The sequence below is a fragment of the Salmo salar genome, chromosome 18, assembly GCF_965601325.2.
Source record: "Salmo salar chromosome 18, fSalSal1, whole genome shotgun sequence".
Taxonomy (NCBI): Eukaryota; Metazoa; Chordata; class Actinopteri; order Salmoniformes; family Salmonidae; genus Salmo; species Salmo salar.
The window spans coordinates 81,800,443-81,822,350 of record NC_138308.1 but is presented as its reverse complement, the minus strand read 5'-3'; the positions used below and the strand labels follow the sequence as shown (position 1 = coordinate 81,822,350).

The 21,908-nt window shown below is 46.2% G+C and overlaps 1 protein-coding gene across 1 annotated transcript; it reads left to right on the top strand.

Annotated features, from left to right (window-relative positions):
- Positions 1-253: 253 nt before the first annotated feature.
- Positions 254-21,558, top strand: LOC106577823 (cytosolic phospholipase A2 gamma). Its single transcript, XM_082965192.1, has 9 exons — positions 254-363; positions 624-766; positions 1,028-1,218; positions 1,351-2,006; positions 2,103-2,183; positions 10,396-10,485; positions 17,368-17,517; positions 18,097-18,271; positions 20,998-21,558. The coding sequence occupies exons 7-9, from the start codon at positions 17,428-17,430 to the stop codon at positions 21,180-21,182; spliced, it is 450 nt and encodes a 149-aa protein (XP_082821318.1). The 5' UTR covers positions 254-363; positions 624-766; positions 1,028-1,218; positions 1,351-2,006; positions 2,103-2,183; positions 10,396-10,485; positions 17,368-17,427; the 3' UTR covers positions 21,183-21,558.
- The last annotated feature ends 350 nt before the right edge of the window (positions 21,559-21,908 follow it).

The following is a 21,908-nucleotide window of genomic DNA, read 5'->3' as shown; positions in this document are numbered from 1 at the left end:
ATATGCATCCAGAATGAAGGAATAAAATATACTTTTCTGACAAAGTGAGAGTATAATATGTCAGAATTATGTTTTATTTATCTTACAATAACTTTTTATGAAATGCCACGTTACTTTAGAAGTGTTATGGCTCAATTAAAGACATTGAATAAAATATTTTTCCTTAGCTATCAACACTTTAGTTCACCAAATGGTATCATTATAAAATAATATCCTGTACACGTCATTTTTGCTGTCTTTTGTTCATTCTGTCAGACTGTGCGTCTGTCTCAATCCATCAATGATGAAGAGATAAAATACGTGATGGCGAGGAAGACTCTGATAAAGGAGTGGCTGAACAGTCTGGAGATCTACTGTGAACTAGTGGGTACTCCAGTTTCCTCTTTCTTTTGATCATTCTCTCTCTCGTGCATGCTCTCTTTCTCTCTCTAACTCCTCCCTCTCTCCACATCCATCTACATATGGATCCCCCCCTCATGTCTCCAGCTACCTGTTAGCCCAGCCCCCCTTCTCTCTTATATAACGTATGATGGGACACTGATGTGAAATTCTCTAGATTTGATCTCTCTGTCTCTCTCCTGTGTCTGTCTGTCTCTCTCTGTCTCTCTCTCCCCATCTCTCAGGAGGATGTTCCTAACATAGTGTTGCTGGGCTCGGGTGGAGGAGAGAGGGCAGCACTGGGCATGCTGGGATCTCTGTTTCAGCTGGAACAGGACAACCTGCTGGGCAGCCTCCTCTACATGTGTGGGGTGTCAGGCACCACCTGGTACACACACACACACACACACACACACACACACACACACACACACACACACACACACACACACACACACACACACACACACACACACACACACACACTCTTATTTACTATTATTCTTAGTGGGAAAGTTCATTTTGAATGTGCTGAAACAAATTAGGTATCTCTCTCTCCCTCGTCCACCCCTCTCTCTCTCTCACACACACACACACACACACACACACACACACACACACACACACACACACACACACATACACACAGGTGCATGTCATCCCTGTACAGTGATCCAGATTGGTCGCTGAATAAGCGCTGTGATGAGGTGATGGGGTCCTACGGTGGATTTGAAGAAGGCTGTGGACTGGCTGAAACAGTGGAAAGACAGCGACCAGGACTTCAACCTCACTGACTTCTGGGGCGCCTTCATTGCCTGCTATTTCATGAAGGAGATCAGTGTATGGTTTATGTGTGTGTGTTTGCGTATGTGTCCGTGTCTGTCTGTCTGCCTGCATGTCTCTTTCTCTGCCTCTGTTGAGCTGATTATCTCTCCCTGTCTCTTCCCCCTTTTTCTCTCTCTCTTGTATCAGATGGACACTCGCCGTCTCTCTGAAGAAGCTCACAGGGACAGCACCAACCCTTACCCCATCTACAGCGCCATAGAACTCGACCGCAACAAACAGCATTGCACTAAAGGCGACTGTTATGCAGCATTCATGCAAACTCGGAAACTCAGAACTTCTGAGTTAAAATCAACTTTTTTCCCATAGAGCTTCCTACCGGTTGATTCTGATACTCTCAGAGTGGAAAACTTGGGTGTCATATTTGTATAATGAGTTCCGAGTGCACTGTGAATGCAGCATCAATCAATGAAATGGATTTGTATAGCGCTTTTTACAAAGACAATTGTCTCAAAGTGTTTTAGAACCAGAACAATACAAACACTACAAACAATGAATACAACATGAACAAACACTCTACTGTAGATGCCTAAAAACCAAGCCAGGCATTAGTCTGAGCCCCAGTCGGCCAATGTTTAGAAGTAGTGCACTATATAGGGAATAGGGTGTCATTCCAGACAATTCTCCCCCACTGTTTTCTGTAGCAGTGTGGTTTGAGATGACACCCCACGAGTGTGGCTTCTCCGGATTGGGCGCTTTCATCGACACTTCCTGTCTCAGGTGCAAGTTTGAAGGCGGGATTATGACAGAGAAGAGGAAGGAAATGGACATGGTTCTGCTGCAAGGTGGGGAACGCATAGACACACATGCACTCACACACATGCACAAGAAAACGTGCACACACATCAATTTATTGTTGCTTGTTTGTTGTTTCTGGTCAGGTATCTGTGGGAGTGTCATTGCAGACGGGCAGATGGACATTGCTTATGTGGGAAAAAAGATCTGGGACTTATTATTTGGAGGTAAGCTACAGTGCATCACGCTAGTTAGTCTGCAAGACTAGTGTGTAGAATTGTAAGTTGTATTTTGGATCATTGAAACAACATTCCCTTTGAGTTCATTTGTGATAAATAATGTTTGTAGTTTCATTTTTAAAATATCTTTAGGTGACAAAAATGTCTTAAAATCAGGTTAACTTCTTGCACTAAGGTAGTCTTTCACCCCTCCCCTTCCCCCCACCCATCCAGATGATAAAACACCCATCAAAGACAACGATAGAGAGACAAAATACAAAAGATAAGTCAATAAGAAAGAATATAACAACAATACAACCCAGGAACAGACCCAGTAAAGAAACACAAAGAAACAACAACAACGAAGAGAATCACCTTCAATCAAAAACAAAAACGTAAAACAATACTCCAAAACAATAGTAGACAATAAACTACCGAACAATACTAAACAATAAACTACAGGACATTACTAGACAATAAACTACAAGACAATACTAGACCATAAACTACAGGACAATACTAGACAATAACTACAGGACAATACTAGACCATAAACTACAGGACATTACTAGACCATAAACTACAGGACACTACTAGACCATAAACTACAGGACACTACTAGACCATAAACTACAGGACAATACTAGACCATAAACTACAGGACAATACTAGACCATAAACTACAGGACACTACTAGACCATAAACTACAGGACAATAGTAGACCATAAACTACAGGACACTACTAGACAATAAACTACCGGACAAAAGTAGACAATAAACTACAGGAAAAAAAACAAGACAATAAAATACAGGACAATAAACTACAGAACAATATTAGACAATAAAACACAGGACAATAAACTACAGAACAATATTAGACAATAAAACACAGGACAATAAACTACAGGGCAATACTAGACAATAAACTACAGGACAATACTAGACAATAAATGACAGGACAAAACTAGACAATAAACTACAGAACACTAGTGGACCAAAAACAAAGGACAACAGTAGACAATAAACTACAGGACAATAGCAGACAATAAACTACAGGACAATAGTAGACCATAAACTACAGGACAACACTAGACAATAAACTACAGGACAATACTGGACAATAAACTACAGGGTAATACTACACAATAAACTACAAGACAATAGTAGACAATAATAAACAGGACAATAAACTAGAGGACAATACAACACAATAAACTACAGGACAATACTAGACAATAAATTACAGGACAATACTAGACACTAAACTACAGGACAATACCAGACAATAAACTACAGGACAATACTAGAAAATAAACTACAGGACAATAGTAGACATAGAGCTACAGGACAATACTAGACAATAAACTACAGGACAATACCAGATAATAAACTACAGGGCAATAGTAGACAATAAACTACAGGACAATACAAGATAATAAAATACAGGGCAATAAACTACAGGACAATACTGGACAATAAACTACAGGGTAATACTAGACAATAAACTACAAGACAATAGTAGACAATAATAAACAGGACAATAAACTAGAGGACAATACTAGACAATAAACTACAGGACAATACTAGACAATAAACTACAGGACACCATTAGACAATAAACTTCAGAACAATATCAGACACTAAACTACAGGACAATACTAGACAATAAACTACAGGACAATACTAGACATTAAATTACAGGACAATAGTAGACAATAAATTACAGGACAATACTAGACAATAAAATACAGGACAATAAACTACAGTACAATACTGGACAATAAACTACAGGGTAATACTAGACAATAAACTACAGGACAATAGTATACAATAACATACAGGACAATAAACTACAGGGCAATACCTGCACAATAAACTACAGGACAATACTAGAAAATAAACTGCAGGACAATACTAGACAATAAACTACAGGGCAATACCAGACAATAAACTACAGGGCAATAGTAGACAATAAACTACAGGACAATACAAGACAATAAAACACAGGGCAATAAACTACAGGACAATACTGGACAATAAACTACAGGGCAATACTAGACAATAAACTACAGGACAATAGTAGACAATAATAAACAGGACAATAGAATCCTAGAGGACAATACTAGACAATAAACTACAGGACAATACTAGACAATAAACTACAGGACAATACTAGACATTAAATTACAGGACAATCAGTAGACAATAAATTACAGGACAATACTAGACAATAAAATACAGGACAATAAACTACAGTACAATACTGGACAATAAACTACAGGGTAATACTAGACAATAAACTACAGGACAATAGTATACAATAACATACAGGACAATAAACTACAGGGCAATACTGCACAATAAACTACAGGACAATTGTAGACAATAAACTACAGGACAATATTATACAATAAGACAATAGTAGACAATAAACTACAGGGCAATAGTAGACAATAAAATAAAGGACAATATTAGACAATAAACTACAGGACAATAGTAGACAATAATACACAGGACAATAAACTACAGGACAATACTAGAAAATAAACTCCAGGACAATAAAATACAGGACAATACTAGACAATAAACTACAGGACAATATTAGACAAACTACAGGACAATAGAATCCTTGACAATAGTAGACAATAAACTTCAGCACAATAGTAGACAAACTACAGGACAATAGTAGACAGTAAATTACAGGACATCACTAGACATTCAACTACAGGACAATACTAGACAATAAACTACAGGGCAAAACTAGACAATAAACTACAGGACAATACTAGACAATGAACTACAGGACAATACTAGACAATAAACTGCAGGACAATATTAGACAATAAACTACAGGACAATACAAGACAATAAACAACAGGACAATAGTAGACAAACTACAGGACAATAGTAGACAGTAAATTACAGGACAATACTAGACATTAAACTACAGGACAATACTAGACAATAAACTACAGGACAATACTAGACAATAAACTACAGGACAATACTAGACAATATAATACAGGACAATATTAGACAATAAACTACAGGACAATAGTAGACAATAATATACAGGACAATAAACTACAGGACAATACTAGACAATAAACTACAGGACAATGCCAGACAATAAAATACAGGACAATATTAGACAATAAACTACAGGACAATAGTAGACAATAATATACAGAACAAGAAACTACAGGACAATACTAGACAATAAAGTACAGGACAATACTAGACAATAAACTGCAGGACAATACTAGACAATAAACTACAGGACAATAATAGACAATAACCTACAGGACAATAGTAGACAGTAAATTACAGGACAATACTAGACATTAAACTACAGGACAATACTAGACAATAAACTACAGGACAATACTAGACAATAAACTACAGGACAATGCCAGACAATAAAATACAGGACAATATTAGACAATAAACTACAGGACAATAGTAGACAATAATATACAGGACAATAAACTACAGGACAATACTAGAAAATAAACTACAGGACAATACTAGACAATAAACTACAGGACAATACTAGACAATAAACTTCAGGACAATACTAGACAATAAACCTCAGGACAATACTAGACAATAAACTGCAGGACAATATTAGACAATAAACTACAGGACAATGCCAGACAATAAAATACAGGACAATATTAGACAATAAACTACAGGACAATAGTAGACAATAATATACAGAACAATAAACTACAGGACAATACTAGAAAATAAACTACAGGACAATAAAACACAGGACAATACTAGACAAACTACAAGACAATACTAGACAAACTACAGGACAATAGAATCCTTGACAATAGTAGACAATATACTACAGCATAATAGTAGACAAACTACAGGACAATAGTAGACATTAAATTACTGGACAATACTAGACATTCAACTACAGGACAATACTAGATAATAAACTACAGGACAATACTAGACAATAAACTACAGGACAATACTAGACAATAACTTCAGGACAATACTAGACAATAAACCTCAGGACAATACTAGACAATAAACTGCAGGACAATATTAGACAATAAACTGCAGGACAATATTAGACAAACTACAGGACAATACTAGACAATAAACCTCAGGACAATACTAGACAATAAACTGCAGGACAATATTAGACAATAAACTGCAGGACAATATTAGACAAACTACAGGACAATACTAGACAATAAACTACAGGACAATATTAGACAATAAACTACAGGACAATGCCAGACAATAAAATACAGGACAATATTAGACAATAAACTACAGGACAATAGTAGACAATAATATACAGAACAATAAACTACAGGACAATACTAGAAAATAAACTACAGGACAATAGTAGACAATAATATACAGAACAATAAACTACAGGACGATACTAGACAATAAACTACAGGACAATATTAGACAAACTACAGGACAATACATTCCTTGACAATAGTAGACAATAAACTACAGCACAATAGTAGACAAACTACAGGACAATAGTAGACAGTAAATTACAGGACAATACTAGACATTAAACTACAGGACAATACTAGACGATACACTTCAGGACAATACTAGACAATAAACTACAGGCCAATACTAGACAATAAACTGCAGGACAAAACTAGACAATAAACTACAGGACATTACTAGACAATAAACTGCAGGACATTACTAGACCATAAACTGCAGGACAATATTAGACAATAAACTACAGGACAATACTAGACAATACACTTCAGGACAATACTAGACAATAAACTACAGGACAATAGTAGACAATAATATACAGAACAATAAACTACAGGACAATACTAGACAATAAAGTACAGGACAATACTAGACAATAAACTTCAGGACAATACTAGACAATAAACCTCAGGACTATACTAGACAATAAAGCTCAGGACAATACTAGACAATAAACTGCAGGACAATATTAGACAATAAACTACAGGACAATACTAGACAATAAACTACAGGACAATAGTAGACAGTAAATTACAGGACAATACTAGACATTAAACTACAGGACAATACTACACAATAAACTACAGGACAATACTAGACAATATAATACAGGACAATATTAGACAATAAACTACAGGACAATAGTAGACAATAATATACAGGACAATAAACTACAGGACAATACTAGAAAATAAACTACAGGACAATACTAGAAAATAAACTACAGGACAATAAAATACAGGACGATACTAGACAATAAACTACAGGACAATATTAGACAAACTACAGGACAATAGAATCCTTGACAATAGTAGACAATAAACTACAGCATAATAGTAGACAAACTACAGGACAATAGTAGACAGTAAATTACTGGACAATACTAGACATTCAACTACAGGACAATACTAGACAATAAACTACAGGACAATACTAGACAATAAACTACAGGACAATACTAGACAATAAACTTCAGGACAATACTAGACAATAAACCTCAGGACAATACTAGACAATAAACCTCAGGACAATACTAGACAATAAACTGCAGGACAATATTAGACAAACTACAGGACAATACTAGACAATAAACTACAGGACAATGCCAGACATAAAATACAGGACAATATTAGACAATAAACTACAGGACAATACTAGACAATAAACTACAGGACAATAGTAGACAGTAAATTACAGGACAATACTAGACATTAAACTACAGGACAATACTACACAATAAACTACAGGACAATACTAGACAATATAATACAGGACAATATTAGACAATAAACTACAGGACAATAGTAGACAATAATATACAGGACAATGAACTACAGGACAATACTAGAAAATAAACTACAGGACAATACTAGAAAATAAACTACAGGACAATAAAATACAGGACGATACTAGACAATAAACTACAGGACAATATTAGACAAACTACAGGACAATAGAATCCTTGACAATAGTAGACAATAAACTACAGCATAATAGTAGACAAACTACAGGACAATAGTAGACAGTAAATTACTGGACAATACTAGACATTCAACTACAGGACAATACTAGACAATAAACTACAGGACAATACTAGACAATAAACTACAGGACAATACTAGACAATAAACTTCAGGACAATACTAGACAATAAACCTCAGGACAATACTAGACAATAAACCTCAGGACAATACTAGACAATAAACTGCAGAACAATATTAGACAAACTACAGGACAATACTAGACAATAAACTACAGGACAATGCCAGACAATAAAATACAGGACAATATTAGACAATAAACTACAGGACAATAGTAGACAATAATATACAGAACAAGAAACTACAGGACAATACTAGACAATAAAGTACAGGACAATACTAGACAATAAACTTCAGGACAATACTAGACAATAAACCTCAGGACTATACTAGACAATAAACCTCAGGACAATACTAGACAATAAACTGCAGGACAATATTAGACAATAAACTACAGGACAATGCTAGACAATAAACTACAGGACAATAGTAGACAGTAAATTACAGGACAATACTAGACATTAAACTACAGGACAATACTAGACAATAAACTACAGGACAATACTAGACAATAAACTACAGGACAATGCCAGACAATAAAATACAGGACAATATTAGACAATAAACTACAGGACAATAGTAGACAATAATATACAGGACCATAAACTACAGGACAATACTAGAAAATAAACTACAGGACAATAAAATACAGGACGATACTAGACAAACTACAAGACAATACTAGACAAACTACAGGACAATAGAATCCTTGACAATAGTAGACAATAAACTACAGCATAATAATAGACAAACTACAGGACAATAGTAGACATTAAATTACTGGACAATACTAGACATTCAACTACAGGACAATACTAGACAATAAACTACAGGACAATACTAGACCATAAACTACAGGTCAATACTAGACAATAAACTTCAGGACAATACTAGACAATAAACCTCAGGACAATACTAGACAATAAACTGCAGGACAATATTAGACAATAAACTACAGGACAATGCCAGACAATAAAATACAGGACAATATTAGACAATAAACTACAGGACAATAGTAGACAATAATATACAGAACAATAAACTACAAACTAGTAGACAAACTACAGGACAATAGTAGACAGTAAATTACAGGACAATACTAGACATTAAACTACAGGACAATACTAGACGATACACTTCAGGACAATACCAGACAATAAACTACAGGACAATATTACACAATAAACTGTGGAGAAAAAAACCCTCTGATAATCACACGTTGCTATTTATTGCTGACCAGCAGATGTGTTCACTAATGTGTATTGTGAACGGATAATGAAGCTCCGAGTAATGAACCTTTTCTCGACACAATTGGCTGGAAAGCCTCAATGCTTAAGGAAGCTTAGTTTCCCCATCACTAATCCTAACCACTCCAAGTTAAAGGGTGGCTGAACTTCCTGATTTGTCCTAGTTTTAGATTTGGTTCATTAAGAAATCCTAGCTGCCACGACTGAATTCAAAAGTGAGTTGGTTTCGGGGTGTGAATTGATGTGGTTGTGTGATCGCAGATGGGAAGAGTTAGACAAATTACTTCACCAATTATTGTGGTGTGTGACCGTGGCAAAATAGATTTGACATTGGATAGCCGGGGCTACTTAGGGACAATCAATAAATGTAAAAGAGGCAATTGCACACCTTTTAGTTCTCAATAAATGCTTTAAATATTTAAATATGAATTTCTACAATTTATCGTTGGTTTGAGGTGTTTAAGTCATTGAAATTTGGATATTTGTACATTGTGTAATTTACCAATGGTCTCTAACTAGCCCCATAGGAATATCCAAAATCAAACCACATTTACCACTGCCATTACTCTTTGGTCACGTGCAGCTGCACTCTGAATTGATGACTACTTGTGTGCAGGACTGAAATAAACCCAACCTTCATTAACGTTTTTCACCCTTAAGTCATGCTTGTAGATTCCACGCTACAGTAACTTGGACAGGATATGGTGGCCTTGTACTATCATTACAGCATGCACGTTTTGAGACTGTGTTGGACTGTCACGTTCCCAAACTCTCTCATCATAATGACATGAGATAAATGTTTATTCTCTTGTCCTCTCCAGAAAGGGAGAACTGAGATTATTTTTGTTAAGAATAATTTGAAATTGGTGTGTCTCCCCCAGGTTCAATCATTTGGATTGTACAGAACATTTTCCCTCTGCTCATTAAATGGGAATGGGGAACCACGTCCAACTTCCTCTTCAAGTTATATGGTACAGTAACATCAGACCTCTTCCTAACATGATAACATAACTAGTATAAATCATAACCAGGATCTTAAGTTGTCCCTCCAAAATATCAACTTTCTTGGTTCTCTCTTGTGCTCTTTCTCTACCCTCCCCCGCTCGCTCTCTTTCTCTACCCTCCCCCGCTCGCTCTCTTTCTCTACCCTCCCCCGCTCGCTCTCTTTCTCTACCCTCCCCCGCTCGCTCTCTTTCTCTACCCTCCCCCGCTCGCTCTCTCAACCCCCCCCGCTCGCTCTCTCTCAACCCCCCCCGCTCGCTCCCTCTCAACCCCCCCGCTCGCTCTCTCTCAACCCCCCCCCGCTCGCTATCTCTCAACCCCCCCCGCTCGCTATCTCTCCACCCCCCCGCTCGCTCTCTCCAACCCCCCCCGCTCGCTATCTCTCTACCCTCCCCCGCTCGCTCTCTTTCTCTACCCTACCCCCCGCTCGCTCTCTTTCTCTACCCTCCCTCCCCCCGCTCGCTCTCTTTCTTTCTCTACCCTCCCCCACTCGCTCTCTTTCTCTACCCTCCCCATGCTCGCTGGTTCGCTCTCTCTCTCTACCCTCCCCATGCCTCGCTCGTTCGCTCGCTCTCTACCCTCCCAGCTCGCTCGTTCGCTCGCTCTCTCTACCCTCCCCCGCTCGCTCGTTCGCTCGCTTTCTCTCTACCCTCCCCCGCTCGCTCGTTCGCTCGCTCTCTCTCTACCCTCCCCCGCTCGCTCGTTCGCTTCGCTCCTCTCTCTACTCTCCCCCGCTCGCTCGTTCGCTCGCTCTCTCTACCCTCACCCGCTCGCTCGTTCGCTCGCTCTCTCTCTACCCTCCCCCGCTCGCTCGTTCGCTCGCTCTCTCTCTCTCTACCCTCCCCGCTCGTTCGCTCGCTCTCTCTACCCTCCCCGCTCGTTCGCTCGCTCTCTCTCTACCCTCCCCGCTCGCTCGCTCGCTCTCTCTACCCTCCCCCGCTCGCTCGCTCTCTCTCTACCCTCCCCCGCTCGCTCGCTCTCTCTCTACCCTCCCCCGCTCGCTCGCTCTCTCTACCCTCCCCCGCTCGTTCGCTCGCTCTCCACCTTCCCCCGTTCGCTCTCTCCACCTTCCCCCGCTCGCTCGTTCGCTCTCTCTACCTTCCCCCGCTCGCTCGTTCCCTCCCCCACTACCTTCCCCCGCTCGCTCGTTCGCTCGCTCTCTACCTTCCCCCGCTCGCTCGTTCGCTCTCTCTACCTTCCCCGCTCGCTCGTTCTCTACTTTCCCCTCGCTCGTTCGCTCGCTCTCCACCTTCCCCCGTTCGCTCTCTCCACCTTCCCCCGCTCGCTCGTTCGCTCTCTCTACCTTCCCCCGCTCGCTCGTTCCCTCCCCCACTACCTTCCCCGCTCGCTCGTTCGCTCTCTCTACCTTCCCCCGCTCGCTCGTTCGCTCGCTCTCTACCTTCCCCCGCTCGCTCGTTCGCCCTCTATCTTCCCCGCTCACTCGTTCCCTCCCCCACTACCTTCCCCCGCTCGCTCTCTACCCTCCTCCGCTCGCTCGTTCGCTCTCTCTACCCTCTCTATCTTCCTCGTTCGCTCTCTCTACCCTCCCCATGCTCGCTGGTTCGCTCTCTCTCTACCCTCCCCATGTTCGCTCACTCTCTACCCTCCCCCGCTCGCTCGTTCGCTCGCTCTCTCTACCCTCCCCCGCTCGCTCGTTCGCTCTCTCTACCTTCCCCCGCTCGCTCGTTTGCTCTCTCTACCCTCCCCATGCTCGCTGGTTCGCTCTCTCCATCTACCCTCCCCTCCCCCGCTCGTTCGCTCTCTCTACCCTCCCCCGCTCGCTCTTTCGCTCTCTACCTTCCCTCGTTCGCGCTCTACCTTCCCCCGCTCGCTCGTTCGCTCTCTCACCTTCCCCCGCTCGCTCGTTCGCTCTCTCTACCCTCCCCCGCTCGCTCGTTCGCTCTCTCTACCCTCCCCCGCTCGCTCGCTCGTTCGCTCTCTCTACCCTCCCCCGCTCGCTCGTTCGCTCTCTCTACCCTCCCCCGCTCGCTCGTTCGCTCGCTCTCTACCCTCCCCCGCTCGCTCGTTCGCTCTCTCTACCCTCCCCCGCTCGCTCGTTCGCTCTCTCTACCCTCCCCCGCTCGCTCGTTCGCTCTCTTTCTACCTTCCCCCGCTCGCTCGTTCTCTCTCTCTACCCTCCCCCGCTCGCTCGTTCGCTCTCTATCTTCCCCCCCCGTCCTCGCTCGCTCGTTCGCTCTTTCTCTACCCTCCTCCCGCTCGCTCGTTCGCTCTCTCTACCCTCCCCCGCTCGCTCGTTCGCTCTCTCTACCCTCCCCCTGCTCGCTCGTTCGCTCTCTCTCTCTACCCTCCCCCGCTCGCTCGTTCGCTCTCTCTACCCTCCCCCGCTCGCTCGTTCGCTCTCTCTCTACCTTCCCCCGCTCGCTCTCTCTACTTTCCCCCGCTCGCTCATTCGCTACCTTCCCCGCTCGCTCGCTTTCTCTACCCTTCCCCGCTCCCTCTCTCTACCCTTCCCCGCTCGCTCTCTACCTTCCCTCGTTCTCTCTCGATCATCTCTCGTTCGCTCTCTACCTTCCCTCGCTCGCTCTCTACCTTCCCTCGCTCGCTCTCTACCTTCCCCCGCTCTCTCTACCTTCCCTCGCTCGCTCGTTCGCTCTCTCTACCTTCCCCCGCTCGCTCGTTCGCTCTCTCTACCTTCCCCCGCTCGTTCGTTCGCTCTCTCTATCTTCCCCGCTCGCTCGTTCCCTCCCCCACTACCTTCCCCCGTTCGCTCGCTCTCTACCTTCCCCGCTCGCTCGTTCGCTCGCTCTCTACCTTCGCCGCTCGCTCGTTCGCTCTCTCTCTCTACCTTCCCCCGCTCGCTCGTTCGCTCTCTCTACCTTCCCCCGCTCGCTCGTTCGCTCGCTCTCTACCTTCCCCCGCTCGCTCGTTCGCCTCTCTCTACCTTCCCCCGCTCGCTCGTTCGCTCTCTCTACCCTCCCCCGCTCGCTCGTTCGCTCCCTCTCTACCCTCCCCCGCTCGCTCGTTCGCTCGCTCTCTACCTTCCCCCGCTCGCTCGTTCGCTCTCTCTACCTTCCCCCGCTCGCTCGTTCGCTCGCTCTCTACCTTCCCCCGCTCGCTCGTTCGCTCTCTCTCTACCTTCCCCCGCTCGCTCGTTCGCTCTCTATCTTCCCCGCTCACTCGTTCCCTCCCCCACTACCTTCCCCCGCTCGCTCTCTACCCTCCTCCGCTCGCTCGTTCGCTCTCTCTACCCTCCCCCTCTCGCTCGTTCGCTCTGCTCTCTACCCTCCCCCGCTCGCTCGTTCACTCTCTCTCTACCCTCCCCCGCTCGCTCGTTCGCTCTCTCTACCTTCCCCCGCTCGCTCGTTTGCTCTCTCTACCCTCCCCATGCTCGCTGGCTCGCTCTCTCTCAACCCCCCCCGCTCGCTCTCTCTCAACCCCCCCCGCTCGCTATCTCTCCACCCCCCCGCTCGCTCTCTCTCAACCCCCCCCGCTCGCTATCTCTCTACCCTCCCCCGCTCGCTCTCTTTCTCTACCCTACCCCCGCTCGCTCTCTTTCTCTACCCTCCCTCCCCCCGCTCGCTCTCTTTCTTTCTCTACCCTCCCCCACTCGCTCTCTTTCTCTACCCTACCCCCGCTCGCTCTCTTTCTCTACCCTCCCTCCCCCGCTCGCTCTCTTTCTTTCGCTACCCTACCCTCGCTCTTTCTTTCTCTACCCTTCCCCCGCTCACTCTCTACCTTCCCCCGCTCGCTCGTTCGCTCTCTACCTTCCCTCGTTCGCGCTCTACTTCCCCCGCTCGCTCGTTCGCTCTCTACCTTCCCCCGCTCGCTCGTTCGCTCTCTCTACCTTCCCCCGCTCGCTCTCTCTACTTTCCCCCGCTCGCTCATTCGCTACCTCCCCCGCTCGCTCGCTTTCTCTACCCTTTCCCGCTCCCTCTCTCTACCCTTCCCCGCTCGCTCTCTACCTTCCCTCGTTCTCTCTCGATCATCTCTCGTTCGCTCTCTACCTTCCCTCGCTCGCTCTCTACCTTCCCTCGCTCGCTCTCTACCTTCCCCCGCTCTCTCTACCTTCCCCCGCTCGCTCGTTCGCTCTCTCTACCTTCCCCGCTCGCTCGTTCGCTCGCTCTCTACCTTCCCCCGCTCGCTCGTTCCCTCCCCCACTACCTTCCCCCGCTCGCTCGTTCGCTCTCTCTACCTTCCCCCGCTCGCTCGTTCGCTCTCTCTCTACCTTCCCCCGCTCGCTCGTTCGCTCGCTCTCTACCTTCCCCCGCTCGCTCGTTCGCTCTCTATCTTCCCCGCTCACTCGTTCCCTCCCCCACTACCTTCCCCCGCTCGCTCTCTACCCTCCTCCGCTCGCTCGTTCGCTCTCTCTACCCTCCCCCGCTCGCTCGTTCGCTCTCTCTACCCTCCCCTGCTCGCTCGTTCGCTCTCTCTCTACCCTCCCCGCTCGCTCGTTCGCTCGCTCTCTACTTCCTTCCCCCGCTCGCTCGTTCGCTCTCTCTCTCTTCCTTCCCCCGCTCGCTCGTTCGCCTCTCTCTCTTCCTTCCCCCGCTCGCTCGTTCGCACTCTCTCTCTTCCTTCCCCCGCTCGCTCGTTCGCACTCTCTCTCTTCCTTCCCCCGCTCGCTCGTTCGCTCTCTCTCTACCCTCCCCCGCTCGCTCGTTCGCTCTCTCTACCCTCCCCCGCTCGCTCGTTCGCTCTCTCTACCCTCCCCCGCTCGCTCGTTCGCTCTCTCTCTACCCTCCCCCGCTCGCTCGTTCGCTCTCTACCCTCCCCCGCTCGCTCGTTCGCTCTCTCTACCCTCCCCCGCTCGCTCGTTCGCTCTCTCTACCCTCCCCCGCTCGCTCGCTCGCTCTCTCTACCCTCCCCCGCTCGCTCTCTCTACCCTCCCCCGCTCGCTCGTTCGCTCGCTCTCTCTACCCTCCCCCGCTCGCTCGTTCGCTCTCTCTGCCTTCCCCCGCTCGCTCGTTTGCTCTCTCTACCCTCCCCATGCTCGCTGGTTCGCTCTCTCCATCTACCCTCCCCTCCCCCGCTCGCTCGCTCTCGCTCTCTCTACCCTCCCCCGCTCGTTCGCTCGCTCTCTCTCTACCCTCCCCCGCTCGCTCTCTCTACCCTCCCCCGCTCGCTCGTTTGCTCTCTCTACCCTCCCCCGCTCGCTCGTTCGCTCGCTCTCGCTCTACCCTCCCCTGCTCGCTCGTTCGCTCTCTCTCTACCCTCCCCCGCTCGCTCGTTCGCTCTCTCTACCCTCCCCCGCTCGCTCGTTCGCTCTCTCTACCCTCCCCCGCTCGCTCGCTCGTTCGCTCTCTCTACCCTCCCCCGCTCGCTCGTTCGCTCTCTCTACCCTCCCCCGCTCGCTCGTTCGCTCTCTCTACCCTCCCCCGCTCGCTCGTTCGCTCTCTCTACCCTCCCCCGCTCGCTCGTTCGCTCTCCTCTACCCTCCCCCGCTCGCTCGTTCGCTCTCTCACCCTCCCCTGCTCGCTCGTTCGCTCTCTTTCTACCATCCCCCGCTCGCTCGTTCGCTCTCTCTCTACCCTCCCCCGCTCGCTCGTTCGCTCTCTCTTCCCTCCCCCGCTCGCGTCGTTCGCTCTCTCTCTACCCTCCCCCGCTCGCTCGTTCGCTCTCTCTACCCTCCCCCGCTCGCTCGTTCGCTCTCTCTACCCTCCCCCGCTCGCTCGTTCGCTCTCTCTCTACCCTCCCCCGCTCGCTCGTTCGCTCTCTCTCTCTTCCTTCCCCCGCTCGCTCGTTCGTACTCTCTCTACCTTCCCCCGCTCGCTCGTTCGCACTCTCTCTCTTCCTTCCCCCGCTCGCTCGTTCGCACTCTCTCTCTTCCTTCCCCCGCTCGCTCGTTCGTACTCTCTCTCTTCCTTCCCCCGCTCGCTCGTTCGTACTCTCTCTACCTTCCCCCGCTCGCTCGTTCGCTCTCTCTACCCTCCCCCGCTCGCTCGTTCTTCCTTCCCCCGCTCGCTCGTTCGCTCTCCCTCTCTTCCTTCCCCCGCTCGCTCGTTCGCTCTCTCTCTCTCTTCCTTCGCTCGCTCGTTCGCACTCTCTCTCTTCCTTCCCCCGCTCGCTCGTTCGCACTCTCTCTCTTCCTTCCCCCGCTCGCTCGTTCGCTCTCTCTACCCTCCCCCGCTCGCTCGTTCGCTCTCTCTCTACCCTCCCCCGCTCGCTCGTTCGCTCTCTCTACCCTCCCCCGCTCGCTCGTTCGCTCTCTCTACCCTCCCCTGCTCGCTCGTTCGCTCTCTCTCTACCCTCCCCCGCTCGCTCGTTCGCTCTCTCTACCCTCCCCCGCTCGCTTGTTCTTCCTTCCCCCGCTCGCTCGTTCGCTCTCTCTCTCTTCCTTCCCCCGCTCGCTCGTTCGCTCTCTCTCTCTTCCTTCCCCCGCTCGCTCGTTCGCACTCTCTCTCTTCCTTCCCCCGCTCGCTCGTTCGCTCTCTCTACCCTCCCCCGCTCGCTCGTTCGCTCTCTCTACCCTCCCCCGCTCGCTCGGTCGCTCTCTCTACCTTCCCCCGCTCGCTCGTTCGCTCTCTCTCTACCCTCCCCCGCTCACTCGTTCGCTCTCTCTCTCTTCCTTCCCCCGCTCGCTCGCTCGTTCGCTCTCTCTCTCTTCCTTCCCCCGCTCGCTCGCTCGTTCGCTCTCTCTCTCTTCCTTCCCCCGCTCGCTCGCTCGTTCGCTCTCTCTCTTCCTTCCCACGCTCGCTCGCTCGTTCGCTCTCTCTCTTCCTTCCCCCGCTCGCTCGTTCGTACTCTCTCTCTTCCTTCCCCCGCTCGCTCGTTCGTACTCTCTCTCTTCCTTCCCCCGCTCGCTCGTTCGTACTCTCTCTCTTCCTTCCCCCGCTCGCTCTCTCTACCTTCCCCCGCTCGCTCTCTCTCTACATTCCTCTCCATCTCCCCAGATACTAGAGTTCCTTGCTGCATGGCATACAAAGAGAAGATTCATCTGGTAGGCGTTAAAGATGAACTCTCCCTACCCCCCCATCCTGCGCCCATCCAGGGAGGTCGACCTCATCATCTCCTTGGACTTCAGCGAAGAAGACCCATTTGAGGCAAACACACACACACACACACACACACACACACACACTTAATCCTATTCAAGCATTTCAGAAGAATATTAAGTGCCTAGGTAGTAGTGACTGTCTCTCTCGCTCTCTCTCTCTCCCTTGTGTGCACTCTAGGTAGTAGTGACTGTCTCTCTCGCTCTCTAGGTAGTAGTGACTCTCTCTCTCTCCTCTCTTGTGTGGTCTCTCTCTCTCTCCTCTTGTGTGCTCTCTAGGGAGTAGTGACTCTCTCTCTCTCCTCTCTTGCTCACTCTCTAGGGAGTAGTGACTAGGGCACGTGTCAAACTCATTCAACGGAGAGAGTGTCTGTGGGTTTTCGCTCCACCCTTGTACTTGATTGATGAATGGTCACTAATTAGTAAGGAAGTCCCCTCACCTGGTTGTCTAGGTCTTCATTGAAAAACCAAAAACCTGCAGCCACTCGGCCCTCCCTGGACTGAGTGACACCCCTGGCCTAGGGAGTAGGGCCTAGTGAGAAGGAAGTAGTGCCTAGGAATTAGGTACTAAGGGTTGTTTTGGAGAAGGACATTGACATAACCATACTACTAATCCTGCTCCTGACAGACGGTGTTTAGTTCCAAACAGTATGCGGATGAGCTGAAGCTCCCCTTTCCCCCAGTGGATGAGAGGATGAGGGAGGAGAAAGACCATCCTCAGGACTGCTATGTCTTTGAGGGGCAACTTCCTAAACAGCCCACCATCATGCACATGCCCCTGTTCAACCTGCAGAACTGCCAAGGTCTGTGGTAGTCATCATAGTAGTCAGTGTCTATCTGTCTTTTATACTTGTCTCTCTGACTACACCCTCTCTCTTATTTTCTGTCTCTTTGTTTTTCTCTGTGTCATGTCCTTTTCTTGTTTATCTGCACCAACTGTCTGCTTTTTATGATGTCACTAGTATTTAGTATGTTTTATCAGGAACCCCATTGGCTACAGCTACTCTTCCTGGGGTTCACACAAAACACAATGGTAAATCTAAACAAATTTAAAGATACCAGAAAAAATGTAGTCCAATGTTGCTAAATATCACGTGGCTGTCCATGGTAATAATTTCTGTGCGTGTGTGCATGTGTGAACAAGTAAAACAGAAAATGTTGACTCGCCCTACTTCTGGACTAGTTGAACGCCAAAGCCATCCTCGTCTCTTTCATGTTGACAAAACCATCTATGGCTTTTGGTTTTTGTTGTCATAGGCTACCTAGCTAAAGTTGTTGCTTTCCAAACTTCCTTGCATGGACAACCATGATCCAGCTAAATTAGCTAGCTAGTTAACATGAGCCTACTAGACTACATATAGACCCTACAGATGCGCGCGACTCTTGGCGGCAGTGCGTAACCCATCGCCATCTGTGCCCGTTCAACAGCCTAGATTTGTTTTTATTACTTCTAAACAAAATAACTTTTGGGGGGGGGTTCTCATATGCTTACAATGACGTTTTGATTCTTGCTTGAACAGTCGCTAAGATTATATTTGGTTGTGATCTTTGCAAAAATAACTTTTGGATGCAGCAGTTATCTAGAATGCTAACGATCATTGAAATAGCAGGACATTCATACAAACCTTAAAATCCAATTATAATCCAAAAGTAGTGTGAAATGCAACATGTAGAGGCTTTTCTTCCTGGCGTTCTATGAGAACCCCCCCTTGTTCTGCCACCAAGTTGCACGCCTCGCCCTCGTGTGGCAATGTTTGCAAACACAGAAACAAGTCTTTTGAACTACAATCATGTCAAGCCAGTGGCACAACATTTTCTTTATGGTTACATCAGAATCGGCATCATAATCCTTGGCATGTAGAGAGAATGTCAAATCCCCATCTCCATCCATGACTTAGGAAAGGGCTGATTTAGCAAGCTAGCTACAGCAGGACATCAACACAAGCAGACCAGAAACAGACGTTTTCTGAAAATGACGTTTTGCTTAGGAAAGGATTTGATTGGTGTGAATCCAAACTGGCCTCCCTTGGGGTGCGTTTTGCTGCACTAGGATAACCCACAGTTGAGATCAGCTCAATGCTGATAGGCTAATTATTTAAAACCATGATAAAGGAAGTCCAAAATGCTTGCTGGTGTAACAGTGTAGGTTCTGTCCCTCTCTTCGCCCCTGGCATCACTCAATCAAAATCTACTGCTGCAACATGTTATACTCTTTTGGTCCAGACAGCATCAGATGCATGAGTTACACATACTGACACAGAGGGGCGCTGTTTCCCTCCCTCAGATGATTTATCCGGTGAGATTCAGCCACTTACGAATTGACCTGAATAGTATAAAAACACAGAAGCTGTGTTCGAATACCCATACTGTATACTACATACTTAACAGGTATAAACTATTAGTTTAATTTAGCATACTGTAAACGAACGGGATCCTTTCAGTTGAGTGTACGAACCGGCTCTGAGTTCGCAACAAAAGGGAGACAACGTGGAGACAAGGGGTATCAAAATATATATTTATTAACTAAAGTAACTAAATAATTAACAATGGCGTGTGTGTAATCAGTAATCAGTAGTGTAAGTGAGTGTTTTGCATACCTGAATGTAATAATGCAGGGTGTTGGAAAGGTGCCAAAGGAAATAACCAAAAAGCCACAAAACTACACAACCAAAATCAACAAAGTGTCTGCATGGAGAGAGTCCTCTCAATAACTGTGGAAGAGGTCTCTATATCCTGGGACACACCCGAGCCCAGGTGTTTCCCATTTAGCTGACGACCCTTCCAACTCCGCCCACCGGCATCCTAACAAGGAAACAAGAACAGAGAGAATACGGCAGACAGAGTGGGAGGGTCGTCACAAAGCGCTTTGCATGTCTACCAGAAGTTGAGGCTGTTGCTTTGCAACCACTTGCTAGCATAACAAATTACTAGCTAGACTTTGGGTTTGTTTGTAAATTCAATCTGGAGTGTCAGGGCGTTGTCAGCTTGTCCATTCGTAAATACAGAGCGTTTCGCTCTCAGAACAATTTAATTACGCTTTTTTTGCCAACGTTTACTGACACCGGCCACATTCAATGGGTGTTGAGCGTTAGTAAATGTATTTATTCTGTGCTCTGGCATAGTCAGATGAGAGTGCTCTGAAATCGGACTACATAGCCAGAGTGAATGTACGAACAACCCTGAAAAACTATACCACTTAGCTAAGTTTTTGAATGACGTGAATAATCAAGTCAACAAACGTTGGGCAGTTGGTAGATGGCATAAAGTAAATATACTGCATGTTTGATGTATTAGTAGCCAACTAACATTACAGTGGGTAGCTAACATACCTGGTACAAAGTGCTGTAATGATATGCTATTCGGTTTGTAAGGTTAGCGTAGCTAACAAAATGTAACTTATTTGAAAAGTCATGACTTTATTACATTGCTGAACATTTTCTTAAGGACACACCTCAAATATGTCCACTCCTCCCATCTGAGCGCAAGCCAGCTGATGTAAAACATGTACATTGTTCTGTTCTCTTCCTAGACGAGCAGGAGATTAAGAAGGAGAGTGAGAAGTACACAACGTTCCAGCAGCCCTACAGTGCGCCTATGATCGAACACCTCCTGGAGAAGGCCAAGGCCAACATGAGGAACAACAGAGACAGGATCCTGGAGCAGATCATTATGGCTGTCCAACGCAGAAAGAATCGCAAGTCAGTGGCTCAATAGTTTATCAGTGGTGTAAAGTATCTGTACTTTACTACTAATATGACGACTTTTACTTCACGACATTCCTAAAGAAAATAATATACTTTTTACTCTATACATTTTCTCTGACTGCCGAAATTAGCTTGTTACATTTTGAACGCTTAGCAGAACAGAAAAAGTCTAATTCATGCACTTATCAAGAGGACAATCTTGTTCCTCCCTACTGCCTCTGATCTGGCAGACTGATTAGAAGCACCTGCATGGGTTGCTCACCTGTGTTCCCTACAAATGCTGTCTTGAATTAAAAGGATTTGTACCTACATACATGTGAAAGTTGCAACGTCTGTGTACGTTATCCCTAATGCAGTGAAAATAATAAAAAATATTATCAAATTAAGTAAGTTTTATGTGACATCTTTTTGAGTTTGGACACATCACACTTTGTTTGTCTGCTTCTGAGAGAGCGCGATTGTCCCTTTTTTGATTAGGACTCACTAAACACATCCTTTGTTTGATGTCTGAGTGTGAAAAATAAAATGGTGCCGTCTGGGTTGCTTAATATAAGGAATTTGAAATGATTTATACTTTTCCTTTTGATACTGTTCCTGGAGAGCTACCGTCCTGTAGGTTTTTGCTCCAGACCTTGTTCCTGGGTTTGCAGTGAAAACCTACAGGAGGGTAGCACTTCAGGAACAGGGTCGGAGAGCCCTGGTCTATATGCTTCGGACACAGACTATTCTTGTTCTC